This window comes from Drosophila grimshawi, unplaced genomic scaffold (genome assembly GCF_018153295.1).
Source record: "Drosophila grimshawi isolate 15287-2541.00 unplaced genomic scaffold, ASM1815329v1 contig_1377, whole genome shotgun sequence".
In the NCBI taxonomy this organism is placed as follows: domain Eukaryota; kingdom Metazoa; phylum Arthropoda; class Insecta; order Diptera; family Drosophilidae; genus Drosophila; species Drosophila grimshawi.
Window position 1 is genome coordinate 25457583 of NW_025062900.1, and position 19892 is coordinate 25477474.

General features: G+C 40.4%; 4 protein-coding genes across 4 annotated transcripts; 2 read left to right on the forward strand and 2 right to left on the reverse strand.

The window, feature by feature from the left end:
- Nucleotides 1-10450: 10450 nt before the first annotated feature.
- LOC6567137 (intraflagellar transport protein 52 homolog) lies at nt 10451-12281 on the reverse strand. Its single transcript, XM_001993465.2, has 3 exons — nt 12098-12281; nt 11386-12031; nt 10451-11221 (listed from the first exon to the last, which is right to left on the reverse strand). The coding sequence occupies exons 1-3, from the start codon at nt 12208-12210 to the stop codon at nt 10676-10678; spliced, it is 1305 nt and encodes a 434-aa protein (XP_001993501.1). The 5' UTR covers nt 12211-12281; the 3' UTR covers nt 10451-10675.
- Nucleotides 12282-12557: 276 nt separating this feature from the next.
- On the forward strand, nt 12558-13719 carry LOC6567138 (cytochrome c oxidase subunit 5B, mitochondrial). Its single transcript, XM_001993466.3, has 3 exons — nt 12558-12768; nt 13331-13504; nt 13571-13719. The coding sequence occupies exons 1-3, from the start codon at nt 12687-12689 to the stop codon at nt 13675-13677; spliced, it is 363 nt and encodes a 120-aa protein (XP_001993502.1). The 5' UTR covers nt 12558-12686; the 3' UTR covers nt 13678-13719.
- A 355-nt stretch (nt 13720-14074) lies between these two features.
- LOC6567139 (cytochrome c oxidase subunit 5B, mitochondrial) lies at nt 14075-14784 on the forward strand. Its single transcript, XM_001993467.3, has 2 exons — nt 14075-14296; nt 14357-14784. The coding sequence occupies exons 1-2, from the start codon at nt 14104-14106 to the stop codon at nt 14635-14637; spliced, it is 474 nt and encodes a 157-aa protein (XP_001993503.1). The 5' UTR covers nt 14075-14103; the 3' UTR covers nt 14638-14784.
- On the reverse strand, nt 14736-16762 carry LOC6567140 (tRNA (adenine(58)-N(1))-methyltransferase non-catalytic subunit TRM6). The gene is made up of 3 exons (XM_001993468.2): nt 16352-16762; nt 15646-16291; nt 14736-15209 (listed from the first exon to the last, which is right to left on the reverse strand). The coding sequence occupies exons 1-3, from the start codon at nt 16688-16690 to the stop codon at nt 14860-14862; spliced, it is 1335 nt and encodes a 444-aa protein (XP_001993504.1). The 5' UTR covers nt 16691-16762; the 3' UTR covers nt 14736-14859.
- Between the last annotated feature and the right edge of the window lie 3130 nt (nt 16763-19892).

The following is a 19892-nucleotide window of genomic DNA, read 5'->3' on the forward strand; positions in this document are numbered from 1 at the left end:
TAGTCTCCCTTTGCGAACAACCACTGTACGCGCTTAACCCAATTTGAAAACACTTGATTGGGCGCCTGGCAAACTGTCCACTCGCATTAGGCAGCGATGCCGGGGCATAATAGGGATAGTCGTATGATATAGACAGCTACCAAGCCGCTGGTCTTTAGCCATGAAATCTAAAAAAAAAAATAAAAGGATCAAATAAAAATCAGGAACCCCAAATCGAATTCGAATCGGAACCAGGGCAACAGACTGTGCAATATCTTTTTTGGAGATGGGGGGGTGGGACTGGCGTCTGGCAACTGGCAACTGGCAACTGGCGACGATCCGAAGCAACTTTGGCAAGTTATCCCTGCACGCTTCATCGCATCGCGACAGTTGTTAACGTGTTTAATTAGCCCTGCAAATTCAATGAATTGCGACAGTAACAGTTAGGCTTAACAGCAGCGCCAACAACAGCGTCCCCAGACGATAATCAAATATTTGTGCAGCCATTTTGAAAACTCCGACTCTGTCCTGCAACCCTTGTCGCCCTGGCATCCAGGCGCATGCGTGGGTACCCAAAACAAACACACAAAAGAAACTCCAACAAAAATTTAGTCGAAATGCGCTCAATGCTTGGAGATGGGGCAGGGTGAAAGGGGAAAGGGGAAGGGGGAGGCAGGGCCTGGAGGCGTGCCCAACTCCTTAGCTGCTTAGGGGACAAGTGAATTTAACTTAAGCGAAATGAATAGCACTTTAAATTTGCTTGGCATTTGGTTTAGTTTAATGCGATTACAGAAATCAATTAGAATCCTGCGAGAACAACTTAAATGATGTAGAGGGAAAACTCGCAAGGATTTAATTTTAATTTTAAATTCTTGCTTACTTGAGTTGAAGTAAGTGCTGTACATATATATATATAGCATTTTGTCTAAAACTATTTTCTTACATTTGTAGTCACATTAAAGCATTTTAAGTGACAACAAGACTTGGACAGAAGTATTATTTAAGTGTTAAAGGAGAAAAGTAGAGATGCCTGTTTTATCTCACATTTTTGCATTGTGTAATTCAAATGTAGTTGTTTGATCGAAAAGTAAACATATATTTTGAAAGCACATACAATATGCTTATATTTAATTATTATGCCATTTGTAACAACATAAAGTGGCTTTCAGATAAAGTTTGTACTTAAAATAATATCTTAGTTGTAAGTAGATATCGAGTTTGATTTCATTTACAAGTCGCACACTTATTGCATCAACTGTATATGAAAAGTTCATTCATAAATTCGAGAATCGACAATCGAGCAACTCTTCTCTCCCTCTCCCTCTCCCTCTCCCTCTCTCTCTCGGTAATAGGATTATGAGAGACACACGTGCTCAATGTCAGAGCTCAGAGTCGGGCCCCATTCTCCAATGCAGAACTGCAACGGGCAATTGGATGATGGAGATGGAGGGGAGAGTTGTGTCAAGAGTGGAGAGTCGTTGGTCAGAGCTTGGAATGGAATGGAAACTCAGCGCTCAACGTCTCAAATGCTCGCTGCCTTTTATAGCCTTGGCTTTTATTATTAGTGACGGATTTCCGAGTCATTAGACAAAGTTATGCTTTGGACCACCGCGTATGTTTAAGCTACTTAAACGCGCCGCCCGCCCACGCCTCCTTGAGATAAGCGAAGGAGGAGATGGGAGACTTGGGGGACCTGGATGTGGTACGTGACTTGCTCGTGTCGCAATTGACAGGCGTCAGCTTAAAGCCTTAACAGCTCAGCATTTAATAAAAACAAATCAACTGATAAATGCGAGAGATTGCCACAAATGTGGGACATTAATTTGTAATTGTTGTTGATGTTGTTGTTGCTGTTGTGGTTCTTGAGTTTGGGTGAAAGAAGGGACCCACAGCATTGCGCAGAGCGTTTCACCCACGCCACTTAAAACACAAATCAATAACTTTATTAACCAAACTAAAGAAAAGAAAAAACAGAAAGAAAAAACACCACGAGAAACCTTTTGAGCCATGTTTTACGAGCTGAAAAGCGTCTTGTTTAACTGCCTTGGACAATGAGCACCCGCTGTGAGCGTTAAAAATCGCTGGAGTTGAAGTTGCAGTTGGAGCCCGAGGTAAAATTGGAGTTGGAGACGGGTTCAGGCTACGGCTCCTACTCCGTTTACATAGGCCGAGCGCCGTGCGCTTATACATACATATATAATTTATGCCAACGGCTTTCTGTAGCGCCAGCTGACAGTTAGTCAGACAAAGGAAACTCAGCTGGCGATTGGCTCAGTAAATATTGAAATGAGTCAGTGGTGTAAGCGGTGTAGAAGGTCCCAAAGGTTCAGCGAGTTAAAATATTATCAAATAGGGTGGAAAGAAGAGGCTGACAGAGTCACTTATCAAGTCTGCTTGTAGCAGATGAATCCCAGTTAATCAATTAATGCTTACAACCCCTCAACTAACTCACACAAAGCGGATAGGAGAGAGATAGAGATAGATGGAAACAAAAAGAGAGAGAGAAGGCATATGCAATAGAGGTTTTTTAAAATTATATTTGAGATCGCTTATGCTATTTTATTTGGTATTTATATTTTGCGGTTAATGAGACATTTGTACAATGTTATTTTAATTTTTTGTTTTTGCAAGATTAACATTATACTAATAAAGAGCTAATTAAAGAATCGTCTAGACCGAAATCGAATTTAATATGGAAATAGTTTCTTTCTGAAAGCATTGACAATCCAATTATAATAGTAACTAGTTATTATTACGATATTATTATTTTTGGTTTTTGTAAATTCCACTTTATAATGATAAAGACTTCATTAAAGAATATTCTAAAGCCAAGAGTTTTTCTAACTTTAAAGAAGAAAATGCTTTCAATATCAGTCATAATCTAGTATTGAACGTAAGCCAAAAATAATAATAATAAATTAAGAGTATGATATGGAATAGTACACTTTTTTAGAATTTAGAATTCTGCTTAGGATCCTTAAGCGTTGCGTCTGCCACAATTGAACTCTTTGAGCGACACACCGTGCGAATGAAACCCCCTATATTGATCCCCTAGCGATACCGCCCGCTGTCAACCTATCAGATTCAAGTTTATTGACTTTTGTGTATATGTATTTGGCTGATGTTTATTTTTTGTTTTTTTTTCTTGTTGTTTTTTTTGTTCTTCTGTTTAGCCGATGGCATTGTAAACGGCGCCAGATTTCGAGACAGTCACCAATTCAGTGCCTGTCCAGTCATGTACACAAGTCATTATTATTTGATAGGGTCAAGTGTCGGGCAGTAGAAAAGCACAACAAGAACACAATACAACAAAATAGCAAATTACACAAATGCATATAAATAAATGTCTGGAACGTCAAGAACACAAAAAAACACAATGACAAATTGAGGGGTCAAGACATTTAGTGAATAGAGGAGAACTTTTTAATTGATGGTCATGTGTACAATATTAGTCCACATAAGAATGGGAGAGGAAAGTGTAGATGTTAACTGAATTAACTAGAAATCAGAAGAAAGTTCGACTTAAGTGGACTTATTCCTAGAATTACAATCGTTATTCTTAAAGCATTCAAAGCCTAAATCTAATATCTGAAAATATGTTTCAAATTTTCCATGTTTCCAAAGTATTTTTTTTTTTTCAAAAATGAACTTTGGGAAATTTAAATAATATATTTCATATGTGTGTGTGGGAGGGAAAGTAAAATTCAAAAAATGAACTTTAAGAAATTGATGTGAAATATGTATATCACATGTGTAGGAGTGAAAGTACAAACTCATCATTTCAAATGCCACAACTTTGAGCCATAAAAAATGCGATAACCTCTCGACTTTCAAATTCCGTTAAGAGTTTGTCCAGGAAAAAAGAAAGAAAAACGCCACTGTTACCCCCAATTAACAATTAGAATGCCCGGGCCAAAGCCCATTGCATACCAAGTCTTCGTTTAGATTCAGCGATTACACTTGGTTAATGAGGGACAAGATCAAACTCGAAACTCTGCCAGATGAGGTGGTTGGCTGGCTCATCAGTGTGTCGAGGGTCGCTTGGCACGTGTAAACGACACCCAAATTAGGAGGTAGATTATTTTATTATATGCCATGTCCGATGAACGCGCGCAACTCCAACTATCTCTGATGGTTGGATCGGTCTTCCAAGAAATGCGTTAAGCTCTCCAGCAGCTACCTTCCCAACGGACTGACTGACTGACTGACTGACTGACTGGTCATTTGATAAGCTGACGCGAGCACTCTTATCACAGTCAAATCATTGGCCAATTGGCTGCCGGCCAAGAATGGGGCATTGTCATGTTAATCTCGCACCCAGCTGGCCAATATCAAATTAGAGAAGTGGCGCCACTTTAATGAGCCACAAGCCAAAGCGCAGCATGCACCCCAGACGCAACAGGCCGGCTTAATTGAGTTATAAAAATTATATACTTTATGCATACGATTTGCATTTTTATTAGCGTCAAATGCAACGTGTGAGTGTGGGGCATTGATTTATGGCAACTGCAACAAGCAACCGACACATATTCAATCTGTGGGCGTTTTTTTCGTTGCTTTTTATTTTGTTCGTTTTGGGTAAACTGACAAATGATCAGGTGTGACTTATGACATTTTGAACATTGTCCGACAAAGATCTTAGATTTATACTTGCTTTGTCTTTTGAGTCTGCGACTAGCAAATCATCTCTCTCTCACACATCTACGATTTCAATGGTTGTTTCGAAAAACACTCAGATTCACAATTCCCTTTTCATTTTTTTGTTTTATTTTATTATTATTATTATTTTTTATTTTTTTTTTGTTTTGAGGTGTTTTGTTTGCTGCTGCAAAAACCGTAAAAACCGCAAGATCAGCAACATATCAACCTGGCCAACAACAACAACAAAGATGAACAGCAAAACTAATGCAAAAAACTAGCTATTTTTTCTTGTTTTTAAGCAAATATAACAAAATTGTTAAGGTGGCTTAAGTAGATACTCTGACTTTTATCCATTGCATATTAAATAGAATAGTATAAAAATGAATTAAAATAATATTTTGAGTTAATATGAGTGCATATATACATCCAGTAAAAATTAAACCAACAATTAAATGCACTTTAAACTTAATTATAAATATTTTTCTGAAGGCAACTTAAAGAGTATATTGCAACTAGGCATCTTTAGGACAATCAACATTATTATATCCTGGGGGCAGGCATCTGTAATACTAAGCGCAACATAATTATACCCTCTCGGTTGCAAAGAGCTCAGTTATATGATAATGCCGAGTGCTTTTGTAGTGTGACTTTTGTTGCCGACTGCTTGACTGGTTTGTTCGCAGGCAAAGCGTTACAATTTTTTTGTTATATATCATTTTGATATTAGTCTTGTTGCTATTTTTTGTTGCTATTGTTGTCTCTCGCTAGATTTCTTTATAATTTTACTTTATTTGTAGCATGTTTTGACATTTTTATAGCTTCGTTGACGACATTGCACATTTCTGCTTTAATGCTTTGCTGCACAGTGCGACAGAGATGGCGCATGCAACGAGCGAAAGAGACAGAGGCGGGGGCCCTTTCAAAATGGCGTCTTGGGCAGTAAAAGCTTTGACATGCATATGTCAAAATTGATGGCACGACGAGAGAGAAGCAAGCAATAACACTGCGTGCTGCTCACTGCTTGCTGCTTGCTGCATGCTGCATGATGCGTGCGGCACACTGCTTGCTGCTTGCTGCTCGCTCCTTGCGTGCTTATCGGGCCCCAACACGTTTTGTATTTAAACGTTTCGCAGCTACCCATTTTAGGGGGCCTCCTCCTTGTGCCTGCTGACTGCTGGCTGGAACACCCATTTAACAAGTCAACTTGAACGGCCAAGACCATAAATATTGGCAATTTAACAGAGTCAACAGTATGGCACTCGACGGCAACGTTGAATGCGTATCGGACCGGGTCCATAATACACCTTGTCGTACACGATGCTTATCTCTTGGAATTTCTCGTGCGTGTCGCCGTGCCAAAAACAAAGGCAACAACAACGTGCCGACTATCTAATCCGAAGTAGCGACTTTCAAAATACCCTTATCTAAGATTAAATTCTTTTAAAGGTTGTTTTTAGCAACAAATTGAACAGTGCAAAAGATATCATTTTGCAATTGTGTGTCGACAAAGACAATATGATAAGGAATGTATATATTTGTATCCCTTTATAACTTTTTATGTTCATTTTTGTTGGCTTCATTTTAGTATGGCTAGAAACTGTTTCCAACAACATTCATAATGAATGTGCAAAAGATCGAATGATCTTAAGATTATTGATATTTAAGAAGAACTCTAAAAATATATTCTAAATTTTAACAGACAAATTTATGTGGAATAACTAAAAAAAAACACTTTTCTACTGTTAAACAATGTGCATACATTTGATATGTTCAGTTATAGACACCTCTGAAAAGAGTTGCATACAATTCGAAAATATTGTTGTGCCCCACTTGGGACAATTAAGGGTATAAAAGGCTGAAGCCTGGCCAGGAGCTGTCGCTCGCTGTCGTTGTTGGCATTCAGTGGAGTGATGGTGGATGGAGGAGGAGGAGGAGGGGGAGGGGGGATCGGGCATGTGGAACGTGCGTGAAAAATTAGCCGTGGAAATGCATGTTGTGCTTGTTGTTGTTTGTTTATTTGTTGCTGTTGTGGCCTGTCGCCATTTCTCGTAGTGCAGCTAATAAGCGCAACATGCTCATAAAATTTCGAAAGCTGCCACAGTCTGATTTTATTTCATTTTAAATTGTACACGCCGTTTCAATTTTTCACCCAAGGCGCTTGACTCCAACTTAAACTGGTGTCTTAGCTGCTGCCTGCTCTGAGGTTGGGCTTGGGTTGAGTTGCCATTTGTTTTGCATTTACATGCATCATTAGAGCCTGTTGTAAAACGCGGCCTTATGACAAATTAATAACAATGACAAAGGCATAAAAACAAGCTTTCTATTTTAATAATGGGTTCCCAAAGTTCCCACAGCCATTCACAAGCCAACTGAAAGAACAACAACAGAAAGCGAGTTGAAACCGAAGCGTGCCAAGCATAACTTGGGTCAATGGTTTAATGTTAACCCTTGTGTGTGCGTGGGTCTGTGCTTGAATCGAGCGTTTTTATTAAAAGAGTACTTTTAATAGTGCAATATTGAAATAAAAAGTTAAGTTTTTGTGTTTTATATAGTGGAATATTGAAATGAAAACCTACATTTTGTAAAGAATTTAATTAATTTTATTAATTTTAATGAAACGCAATTCAAATAGTTAATATCAAATATTTTATGGATTCTGCGAGACTTAAAGTTAGTTATATCTTATGGTATATCATATACATATGAAGAAAAATCTTAATCATACAAAATTGGTACTAATGAAACTTTACATCTTAGGATAATCAATCGAAAACAAGCATTTCATTTCATTTAAGTAAATGCTGAATATTTTGGTCAATCATTCGCGACTAAAGTTCTCCTTTATCATTCTTGCTTACTATTTTTACAAAGGTGTTTAAAACTCAATCGAATTAAAAACATAAAACATATAAGGGTTAAATAAAATATTTAAGCTGGATGCTTCTCTCTCTATGCCGTTTACCTGTTAATTGATTGTTATATTCTTTCCATGTGTGCGTGTGTGTGTGTGTGTGAGGGAGTCTTCCTCTATCTTTCTTCGACTCGCTCTTTCGCTCCCACGATTTGGATTGATGTTGCTGGTGCTGCTGTTGTTGCTGTTGGGTATGAGATGCAGACGTGTTGTTTTTTATGATGCCCAATTTTTGACAATGAAAATTATTGTAATGTCGCACGTTTTGGTGGTGTAATTTAATTAAAACGATGTTGCCACAGACCCGCATCAAGCGGAGCCCGAAACAACCATAACGACCACCGCCAAGGCACGCTTTCCATGCGGGGTTTTCCCGGAATTTCCAGCACAGGTGACAAATGTGCGAGGTAACTGTATAATTTACAAGCTAACGGGATAGAGACAGGGCGAGAGCGGGGGCGGGGGCGGCGGCAGTGGCGGGGAATATGAATATGATGAATGGGAACGAAAACAATCACAGCTGCTATAGAGGATGCCACTAAAAGTCAAACAAACCTCTTGACTTTGATGATATTTGCACGGCGAGAGTAGACAGGACTCAGGACGAAGCAGGGAGCGGAAGTGCAAAGGCAACAAACACAGCTGTTGTGAGTTTATTTCAGAGTGGGAAATTCTCGCTCTCTCTCTCTCAGTGTGTGTCCCTCTCTCTCTCTCTCTCTCTCTCTCTCTCTCTCTCTGTCACTGATTTGAACTAATGAATTTGCTCTTCGACTTTGTTCTTTGCTTTCCCTATTTCGCAGACGCAAGAAGCAGCAGCAGCAGAAAGTAGAAGTGTAGTTGTAGAAGGAGCAGGAGGAGCACTAGTTGGGGGAGGGGGCGGAGGAGTGGGAAAAACTTGTGTGGCTTCTGTTGAGCCTGTGAACCTGTTTGCTGCCCACTGCTGACTGTTGACTGAAACCATGAATGAACGACAACGACAACTAACAACGACAGCGACGAACGTTGACTTGGACAGCATTGTCACTGTCAATACAGAAATGCACTCAAGGTAACTTCCTACTTGGCTCAGATCGTATTTCAACATAACCTCTTTTTACTTTTTTACTTGCAGATTATTGCCCTCACATCGTATCCATAGTGCCCCTGATCTTGTCCCCTCTCTTCTCCTCGCTTCATCAACACTTAGCGGTCAACTCTGCAAACAAAATGGCGCCCTAAGCGCGTGAGAGTGAGAGCGATATAGAGAGAGAGATAGAGAGCGAGAGAGAGAGGGAGAGAGAGAAGCAAGCAACGCTTGTGAGAATTTTCAATATTGATTGATTGACCACCCGACGAGTTGCAGCAGTTGGCAGTGGCAGTGGCAGTGGCCAACAGACTGTGGCTAGCAAAGTCATTGCCTTCTACAGAATATATTCAATGTGCTTCTTACAATTTTAAAGAATTTATTTTAATCTGCTTTAATAAAATAGGGATATAATAAATATTTTTATATTCATATTATATTTTATACATAAGTCACACAGAATTGAATATTCTAGTTTTGGAGACAGAAATTTGAATTTTATTATTATTATTCTCATTTTAATTATAGATATATTAATAATAGACACATATAATATTTAACAATTGTTAATTGCTACAATTATTCATATATATATTTCAATTATTTTTAAAATAATTATATAAATATATGTATTAAAAAGGATATATTAAAGAATAACCATTAGATTTTTGAATCTAATTTAATTTGTGGAAATATATATATATATATCATAATAATTATAACTTTATTGCTCACTGGCGTATAATATTCAAAAATAATAAATTGCAGCAATAATAAATATAAAATAAATTAAAAAATATATTTCAACAATTTCTAAATTCCAATTTACACCGCTAAAAATAGTTTTTAGCAAAAACTTTAGAGGTACCGCAATAGATATGATTACAGTCCTTGTTTTGGGGAATATATCGATTACTTTCTTGCAAGGATATCAAGTTATCCTGGCTGCAGCTGCTTGTAGGCTCCAGAGAATTCAGGTTAGCAGTTCCTTTAATGCGTCGCTGCGATAAAAAGTATAAATTTACTGTCGTCAGTTGTTGGATCGTTTTTTCATTTATTATTATTATTTGCGGGAACAGGACTCTCTCGGGCAAACCGTTGCTTTGTATTTTAGTGCTGCAGTTCCCCCGAGAGAGCATCGAGTGGCGATTGATGACAGCATTTGTTGTGACAAGCATTAACTAGCGGTTTCACACACACCACACGCATCCCTCCCCGCCCCTTCTCAGCCCCCGTCGACCCCACGATTTCAATTAGCAGCCGGCATGCGCCCCTAAAACTGAAACAAATTGTCGACACCTAAATACTAAAGCAAGCTAGCAGGCCCCTAGGGATGGTATCCCCATTTCGGTCACATATTAATAAAAATAATTAATTGTGTGAAACGCATTTGCAGTAAACAATTTTTTTGTATAATTTTGGTAAGCATATAGCTTTACTTCCCACAGGTTTTGTGTTACGATCCAAATGTTATGCACCTTCTGCGTAATTAAAGTAAATTTTTAACCATGTCGAGAGTCGAAGTCGATAGTAAGGTGTGGGGTGTGGGGTGTAGGGTGTAGGGAGAACGCCGGCCATGTTTGAATACGAGTCGCCAACATGTTTACATAAAACGGACTTGGTTTACAATTTGCTCAAAAACAGTCAAACAAAATTCAAAATTCGCTGATTTTGTCAAAAAAAAGAAACAAAAAAATAATTAAAAACTAAAACAGAAACCGGAGAAAAAATGTTTAATCAATATGTCGAAAATGAAATACCCTTGCAAACATGTTTTTAGATAGCCTCTTTGAGTAGATCGAAGCAATGTAAGACTCATTAAAAAGCTTCTAATATTAACTTTGCTAAAATCAAGCTTTTCTTTATAACAGTCTCTCCACGCTGTTCAAGAATATATATTCCACACGTATAATGGTATAGTGTATGTCTTCATCAAGACGCATTTCACCACACAATTATGCAAAGGGTATACAAAGAAAGAAAAAGAGCAAAAAACTTAGATGGAATGCGCAACGCTGGCTAACTGACTGACTGGCTGGCTGGCTGATGAGTTGCTTGGTAATTGGATACTGAGTTGATGTCTAGTCCTCCGCATAGGGTGCATAGCTGCTTATCTGACGCGCCACAATGTTGAGTATTTCGCGGGCAGGCATTTCTTGCTGCTCCCGGACAATGGCCGTTATGCGTCCGCACTCCTTCACATAGTTCTCCAGCTCGCGCTGATTGAGGGAGCGACGCGATGGCTCCTTGGACTGCAGCGCTTGCAGGCACTGCCCGGTAATGTGGGCCAGCTGCGACCGGGCCGGACTGAAAGTCTCGTCCAGGTCGAAGAGCTCCAGCGGCGGCGCTGGTGGCTCACTAAATATGGGCGGAAACGTGGCCAATTGCAACGGCGGCAGCGGTATCTCAAATTGTGGCTTGATAATACGCAATGGCTCGTAGTTTACATGCAACTGTTCGTAGGCATCGATGACATCCTTGAGCAAACGATTGCTCAGCGAGCACAAGGTCATGTCAAACATTTGCTTAAAGTCTGCGGGCATCTCAGTTCCAATGGAGTCAATCAAACAGGCCTTCGGCATATCCGCCAGAAAGGCCAAGTCCGTGAAGTGCTTATTATCGTTGAGCTGTAAGAAAAAAACCGGTTAAGAAAAATTAAAATTAGTCGATAAAGCTGACCATCTTTTATACTCTATATAAATATTCTTTTGCTTTCTTCTAGACAATTTTCAATGGATAAATAATATCAAATATCAAATGTAGATCAAAATATAACATAAATGGTACACACCTCCACATCGTTAAAGTCGAGATGTGTATAGGTAATGTCGCCAGTGCCCAGCAGTTGCAGCATATACTCCAGCAGGGCATCATTGGTCTTGTCCTGCAAGTACTTATCATGCCACATATAGCCTGAGCCGAGCGCTAGAATCTTTCCACCCTTGGCATTGCTATAGTAACCAGCCAGGGGTCGATTGAAGGGGTAGACAACGGGTCCCGTTGTCAGCAGCACATTGGCTGGCTCTGATACATTTAGCGTAGCTCCATATGGATACTGAAAGTGTATTTTGTACTTCTCATCACTGAAGTCGTACTCCACTTTTTCAATGTCCCGTTTGAGGAGGTGGCGCCACATGGACTCGCAGACAACGCCTCCACCCACAATACACTCCTTGGGATGGAAATTCTTGTAGTAATGCGGACGCACCACATTATCGTTGTTTATATAGATGCCATACTGTTCCAGAAAGAAGTTGACATTCGTGTTGAACTCCTGTTCGCCACCCTCGCCCAGCAGCACCAACAAACTGCCGCTCGACTGTTCCACATACTCCTTGAGAACCTCAAATTCATCCTCGGTGAATCGATCCTGGGGTCCGGCTAGTACAAAGATTTTGCTACGTGACAAAAACTCCTTATTTAGTTCTACATCGCTTCTGCAAATGTCAAAGATATTTTAGTATCGAAAGAGAGATGTTCGATTATATTCCAATTATACTCACTGCTCCACATTCCAGTGCGCTTTTAGCTTGCGATGGAGCATTTTGTAGTTATCCGTAATTTGAAAGCGCTCATTTTTGGATATATCAAAGCAAATTGTTGGCTTATTCGTCATTTTATTATTCAATTGTTTTGCTCTCAATTTGTGCTTACACTTTTCTCGTTGCCGGGGCAACAGTTGCCCAAAACATTTTAGGCCAAGTTCACGTGTACTACTTTTTAAATATCTTTAAACAATTGCTTCTTATTTATAGTTTAACTCCTGTTAAAACACACATTTAATAAATTAAATATATTTCATATACAAATCGTTTTAAAAGTACAATTTTGGCGCTAACAGCGTAACAGCTGATAATGTAGTGCAGTCAACTTCATGTGAGTGCAAAAGTGCGCCTGGTTCAGGAGTGACCTAACTGAACTAGTAAAACTAGTTCGATATCACAGGAAAAGTAGCTATGCAGTCGAACCAGTTGTGAACTGGAATACACAACACATGAACTAACACCTGCCCTGAGTCTCGCTGTGAAAAATTACGAAAGAATTCGGCTGTTCATCACTCCCAAGACCAACAAACTTTTTTGCAAACGAACAATGGCATCGATCTGTGGACGCATGGCGCTTCGTGTCGCCGCACGCCAAAATGTAACATACCACTCCGTGCGTACCTGCAAAAGTAAGTACCAAAGAAGCGAGAAAACTAAACGGCGCAATCGTCACGTCCACCGCCTCAGTGTGGCAACGGAGCCTGCCGCCAGTCGAGGCGCCTCCATGATACGGATTACATAACACGTGCTATAGCCTCACCAGCCTAGCCCAGTCCAGCTTGTCTGGTTGCCGTGGGTGTGCGCCAAAATCACAGCGGAAATTGTGCCAATTTGAAAGATGTACAAGTGTAAAGGGGAGGTTATGTAATAAGTGAAAAAAATTATGTTTTTATGTGTGTTTTCAAGGCAAAGACGAACGCTGCATGCAACTGAAAAATAACTCGCAACCCGAGGAGTTAGCAGAAGTCTGCTAATGCGCTGCTAATCAGTGAGTGAAAAGGGGCAATTGTTGAGCATTCAATAATTTATATAACCAGTGTGTGCACACAGCTGATTCAGAAAATGGAATGCGCAGGGGTGAAGCAGCGAAGGGATGCAAGAAACCAGTTGTACCACACTAGCATAAATAGATTAACTGTGTATGAACCTTTTATAAATACGTATTTATCGTTATCGATTGACTGATTGCAGTGATGAACGATCCGTTGGAGCATGCCACGGGCATTGAGAAGCGCGAGCTGCTACTCAAAGCTGCCGGCGACGACAATCCCTTCGACATGAAGGTGTTCAAGCGCGGTGCCGGCACCAAGGAGAACCCCAATCTGATTCCATCGGCCTTCGATGCACGCATTGTCGGTTGCATCTGTAAGTGATCGTCATTAGTATCAAAATTGGCAAACAAGAAATTAATCTTATGCTCCATTTATGCAGGCGAAGAGGATCAGACCTACGTGCAATGGATGTGGCTGCAGAAGGGCAACCAGAAGCGTTGTGAGTGTGGACACTGGTTCAAGCTGGTCGAGAAGGCAGCTGTTTAAAGTTATTATTAATTAACTAAATAAAATAATTAATAACAAGAAGCAAACACACAACAACTATTAAGCTAAAAGTCAACAAAAATAGCTGTCCAAATAAACAAACATCAACCCAAAAGTTTAACCAAGTTTATAAAAACAAATACCAAATACAAAAATGCAAAATGTTTTGAGCTGTTAGCCGAGATTTGTTGATGCGAACGAGAGGCGTGTGTAAAACGTTTTAAGAATAAATTAAATTAAAACAAAAAAAAAACAAAGGATTGCAAATATTGTCAAATTTAATTGCATCTGCTTCACAAAGATAGATCGATTTATTACTATAGTCATAGTAGGCATCAATATTTGAACCTTGATTGATAGCTTTTCATTCCATTTTATTTGCTACAAGTGAAGCTTAAAAGAGGCAAAAAATTAATTTACACTCAGATGTCGTCGTTTATATCGCGACTGCTCAAGTCTCCCATAGCAACCAAGCGTCTCGTCTCACAGCTGACGCAAAGCGGGGAGGGGAAATTCAGTGAAATGCTGCGCCAATTTAGTCTCAAGCGCATTTTGGGCGTCTTCGAACGCAAGGGCGGTGTCGGGGAGCGCACCAAATCCACAACTTCAGTGAGCAGTGGTAAGTTTGAAAGGCGAACTATTCAGAAATGAACATATATGCAGATGTCGGCTGCCTTAGAATTAACGGATGACATGGAGCTGGCCACGGGCATCTTCAAGCGTGAGTTGATGCTGCGCCAGGGCGGCTGCACGGATCCTTGGGCCATGAAGCGACCCTTGAAGCGGGGCGCGGGCTTAGAGAAGGATCCGACAGTCATTCCATCGGCATTTGATGGCCGTCTGGTGGGCTGTTTGTGCCTGGGAGATCGAGTGCCCAAGTGGATGTGGCTGGAGAAGGGTGAACCCAAACGTTGCGAATGCGGTCATTACTTTGTCCTCAAGAATGTGCCAGCGGTTTAAGAGTCGAAGCGGAGCGCTGAACTGACAAATCTTAACACAAACAACACACAATTTGAACTGATCTCAACACTCCAAACAAGCTATAAAACATTGCATGATATTATCAAAGAAATCGCATTGCGTGCATTATAATTTATCGATCATTCAGGCATGGTTTAGTTTACTATCTAAGCAATTAGTAATATTTAGTCAGGTGCACAAAAAGATCGAAAGTCACTCGAATTATTTTAATGTGTAGCCGGTTAAGAGGTAGCCACTGTTCCCACTCATGTTGACCTCGGGATGGGTGCGATTTGGCAGTATCTGATACGTGCGCAACCAGTTGGAGGTCACGTGCAGATTGGTCACCTTTCCGGTCGTCTTCAGCTCCATATACGTCTCGTGCAACAGCTCCTTGCAGGTGCTAAAGATCACCACGGGTCGCGACGGTTTTACCAGCGGCAGCAATGCCTGCAATATATTCGAAGGATGCTCCTTGGCGGCCATTACCAAACTATCGAATTTAGCATTCATTAGCGCAGCGGCCCGTTTGTTCTCCAGCTGCCAGCGTAAAGGAGCCGATTTGTTGTTAGCTAAAAAAAAAAAACAATATTTTAAGTAACAATTAATATTAAATACTCTAATAGACTTTAATAGAAGTTGTACGTTAAATATCTGATACTAAATTCAAGAGTCCGAGTTTTTACGACAAATTAGTTAACAAAACGAGTTTCTTATATCAAATCAGTTTTCGACGATTGTTTTTATGAAATAGTTTTCGATAATGCTAAATTGTTGCCTGATTATTGGAAATATCGTCACACTCATAATATATTAGGCAAAAGGAGGCATTTAGTAATAGTTGAATCAAATTGACTTTAGAACTGAAAGACCAAAAGCAGACACTCTTGGCTATGTCGGTGCGATTATTAATGCTGATATCTTCTTTAATAACAATAAACAAATATTGTCACAAAATTATAATACAATCCAAAGAGAAATATAAATTCGGTATCAAAGATTGCTTACAGTTGAGTGACTCATCCAGTTTAAGTTTCTTTGTATTGGGCTCAATGATGTCGCTCTGCTCCTCCGTGCTCGCATCGTTCTCTTCTGAGGCAGTCACCGCCGCCGTCTCTGCTTCTGTTTGAGCTGTTGTCGCATCTGACCGCGTCTCCGCCTTGTCGCCCTGGTAGAATTCACGCAGCACTGAGTACAGATTAACCGAGATGCAACGCTGCTGCTGTTCCAGGGGTAACTTGAGTGCAAGAAGCGCTTGTTTTTGTGGCACATTGCCGGGATGCATGTGCACGAGCGTTGCCTGCGTGTCGGCACCAATGGAGTTCAGCATGGCAGCCGGCAGAAGCCCATTCGTGCCGCTCTCGTACAGTAAATAGCTGCCAAAGCCAGAGACGCTCGAGTAGGAAATGATTTGAGATAATGTGTCCACACGAATGCCCATTACCTTCTCCGCGTCCTGTCGATGGAATATGTCAGCCATCAGACGTATGCTTGGCTGTCGGATTTGCACAAACTCAAAGTACTTTTTCTCCTTCTTCAGCAGATATTTGTCCTGTGAGTATTCGGTGCGTGTGTGAAACGTTTTTGAGTTCTCCACCAGCTTCTCAATAATTTTGCTGGACTCGTTGCACGCCTCGCGCATCTGCTCAATGTCCTGCAAAGGAGAGTGATTCATTGTCATTGGTTGCTAAAAACATAGGACTTCTTTGCTCACCTCTGATTTGAGTGCCTGAGCCTCGCCGTTGTCGCTGATGTCGCGATTATCGGCTCCACTGCTGGAAATGTTGAGGATGTCGCGTATGCTGCGCAGCTCGTTTTCGCTACACAGTTCGAGGGTGTGTTGCCGCTGGGCGCCCCGTTTGCCCGCCTTCGACTCCTTGACGCACATCTTGAAGGTGGAGCCATAGGGCTGATCTAGCAGCGACTTTAGTTCCAGATGCTCTTTGCCCAACGTCGCAGTGGCATCTAAGCTGCCGAATTTTTGCAATTTGGTATACTTTTGGCGCTGAATGACAATATAGTCACCCAACTGTATGTTCGGTATGCTACCCATTGCGGCAAATAAACATAAACAAATGCAATACAACAGGTAAACACGTTGCTTACAACGATAAAGTGCCGCAAAATCATTATCGTTATCGATTACTGCATTGTTCCACACTCAACTTTAATCGATCAAAAGTTATTTATCAACAAAAATGGTTGCATTAGCAGACGTATCGATAGGCAATTATCGTATACCACCACCAAAAATGAACATTTAACGGGCCACATTGCTGACAAAGGGCGATGGGCAACTCAAATCCGTGCAGGCCCACGAGTAGGAAATGCAGGATAGGTGGGTACGTAATGGCCGTAAACACCAGGCCCGTCAGCTGTTTCGTTTGTTTTGTGTGCATGTAGGAGTACCCTGAAGTCTCGTTTTAAATGATAGTGCTAGGTTTAATAGGAAAGTAAATTGCTGTGGTGGCTTGTCCGTTCAAAATTGAGCAGTACAATTGCACCAGGCATAGGGTATAGAAGCCTGGTCTGTAGTTATGATATATTATATATGATATGAGTATGTCACTCACGCTTTCAGGAAGGCAGTGAAGTTCGCGACCGAACATGAATAATTTCATACGGCGATGAGTTTTTTCATATTTTTATTAATATATGCAGACTGATAGCGCAAACATTTGTTTTCTATTATGCAGCAAAGAAATTGAATTGTTATGAGTTGTTAACATGCTTGAATTTGGTGATCCCGACGCGATTCTTTGTTACTCGCGTATCGTTGTAATTACATCATAAAGAGCGTTTAATAAACAATAACACAAAACAAAACATTAGTGAACTAATTTGCAAAAAAAACTCTAATTTGAACAACCAAAGGTGCATAAAACAGACACAACAACAAGTGCAATAGAAATCCGCTACGATTGAGTACATAGAGACCGTTTCTTTCTTGGTGCAGTTGTTGTTTTCGGTAGTTTTGTGTATTTGGCTGCAATTTTGTGCGCGCGTTAAGCTTAAATATGAATACAAGCACAGTCGCGTCCGCAGATAGTGTGCCTGCGCAAATATCGTTTTATAAGTGGAAGGTTGACGATATTTATAATTTGCTAAAAAGTTTTGATATTTCATGTGTTGCAAATGTGACTCAAATGTTTGCAATGTAACAATCTGACAACTCTCGTTTAGCTTATCTAAAGTTTTGCATTGTCCGTTCGTTCGCATCTACTCAAATATTAATTTTACATAGTTTGTAACACGTCCACGTGTTTTTCGATGCAAAAATTGTTTCCCCAAATTGGCAAAAATCCGGACGAAGGATTTTGTTGTAGAACAATGGTACTTAGATATTTAAATTAATGATAAATATGTGAATAAATAAATATAGGAACATACATAGATAATCGCCTACATACAACATTTACTTAAATATTCTGAATGAGGAATGGATGCGCTGGAGCACTGCGCCCTGGGCGCTGAATTTGGGTTCGGCACAATGTATGATTTGTTTGGCTCTGATCACATGCGCGCAGTCGACTTGCATTCGACAGGGCATGTATTTAATTTTTACATGTGTTTGTTCATTCCCATTTTCCCTTTTACAATTTGTGTTTCAATATAAAGTACGCAATTTAACATTTGAGCGTGACAATAATTTTCTTCTGCTCATGAGTTTGAATTTAAATTTTTGGTTCGATTAAATTTTATGCGCTCGAACTATGCGACTTCGGTTGCTGAGGGCTTATCCTAGGAGCATGTGATGGCACTTATTCCATACTGGAACGCACTCATCGGCTATCAAAAGATGGTGGATTTGCCCAGTGATTCCCTCGCAGTAGTGACGAGGCCGTATCCAGCAATTTTGCTGCCGGCAAAATCGTCGTTGCGTCAGCTTCAGACGAGTTTTGGTCGCCAAGCGAATTATATATAACATAAATTATAAACTTGCGGCGTGACCTGCTGTCGGCCACCTGAACATAAACCACAAAATTAAAACAGCGCAACAATTATTTAAACAGACACACTTACGCCGAATTTGACCCCATAAAGCCTAAAGTATAACGGAGGGTTAGTGCACTCCTAAAGACACTCCAACCCTTGTTTGCACGCCACAAAAAATCTACGCGCCACGGAACATGACCTGCATCACTTTGCGCTTTTTTCACATGTGCTAATTCTCCCTAACCCACAACACGCCACCTTGCGGAAAATCTAGCAAATCCAACAGGTTATGGGCTCAGTGATAAATAAATAAGAAAACGTTGACAATAAGTAGTTTAGCTGTGAAAAATGGTTGGCGCATTTGTTAAGATTGAGCAACTGTGTGCGGAGAACTATGACACGTGGAAACTGCAGATGCGTGCTATATTAGTGAAAAACGAACTATGGCAATATGTTGATGGAGCGAAAATTTGCCCAGAAAATGTGGCAGATCGAGCAGTATGGAAAACATACGATGAGAATGCGCGCGCGGACATATTATTATCGATTAGCCCATCGGAATTGGCTATAATTGAAGATTGTAATTCGGCAAAAGAATTCTGGTTGAAATTGCAGGAGACATTTCAGTCAAAGAGGCCAGTGCGAAAAGCAAGCCTGCTGAAACGAGTGGCATTGTCGCGAATGAACGAGGACGTTAGTGTGCGCCAGCATGTAAATAAATTTTTCGACGCAGTGAAAAAATTGAAAAAAATAGGTGTCGTGATTGGAAATGATTTGTTTGTAATCTTATTGCTATATAGTTTGCCTGACTCTTGGAAGCACGAGATGACTTGCCCCATCCCGATGTGCTTCGCGTCAAAATTCTTGAAGAGTCAGAAGCGCATGAAAATAAAGAGAATCGCGAAGAACAAAAGAAAGATGTAGAAAGAAAAGGCAAAGAAAGAAAAAGCGATAAAGTGCAGCATGAAGGCAAAAAATGTTTCAGCTGCGGCAAGGTTGGACATTTCGCGCGAAATTGTCGAAGCAACCCAAAGAAGAATATGAAACGCCATTTGTATTTGTATCGCGAACAGTGCGAGTACTGCAGAAAACGGTGAACTTTCGCTAAACGCGTTAGAGATGGCCTCTTCTGCCGATGAGAAAAATGGCTTGTGGTGCCTCGATAGTGGTTGCACGGCACACATGAGTTCAAATAAGAGCATGTTCACCGATACTGCAAAAGTCGAAAAGACTTTACATTTGGCCAACAATAACACCACACGGATTAGTGGCATTGGCAATGCTAAAATCGCAGTTAAGAAACAACAGCAACGAGTTGA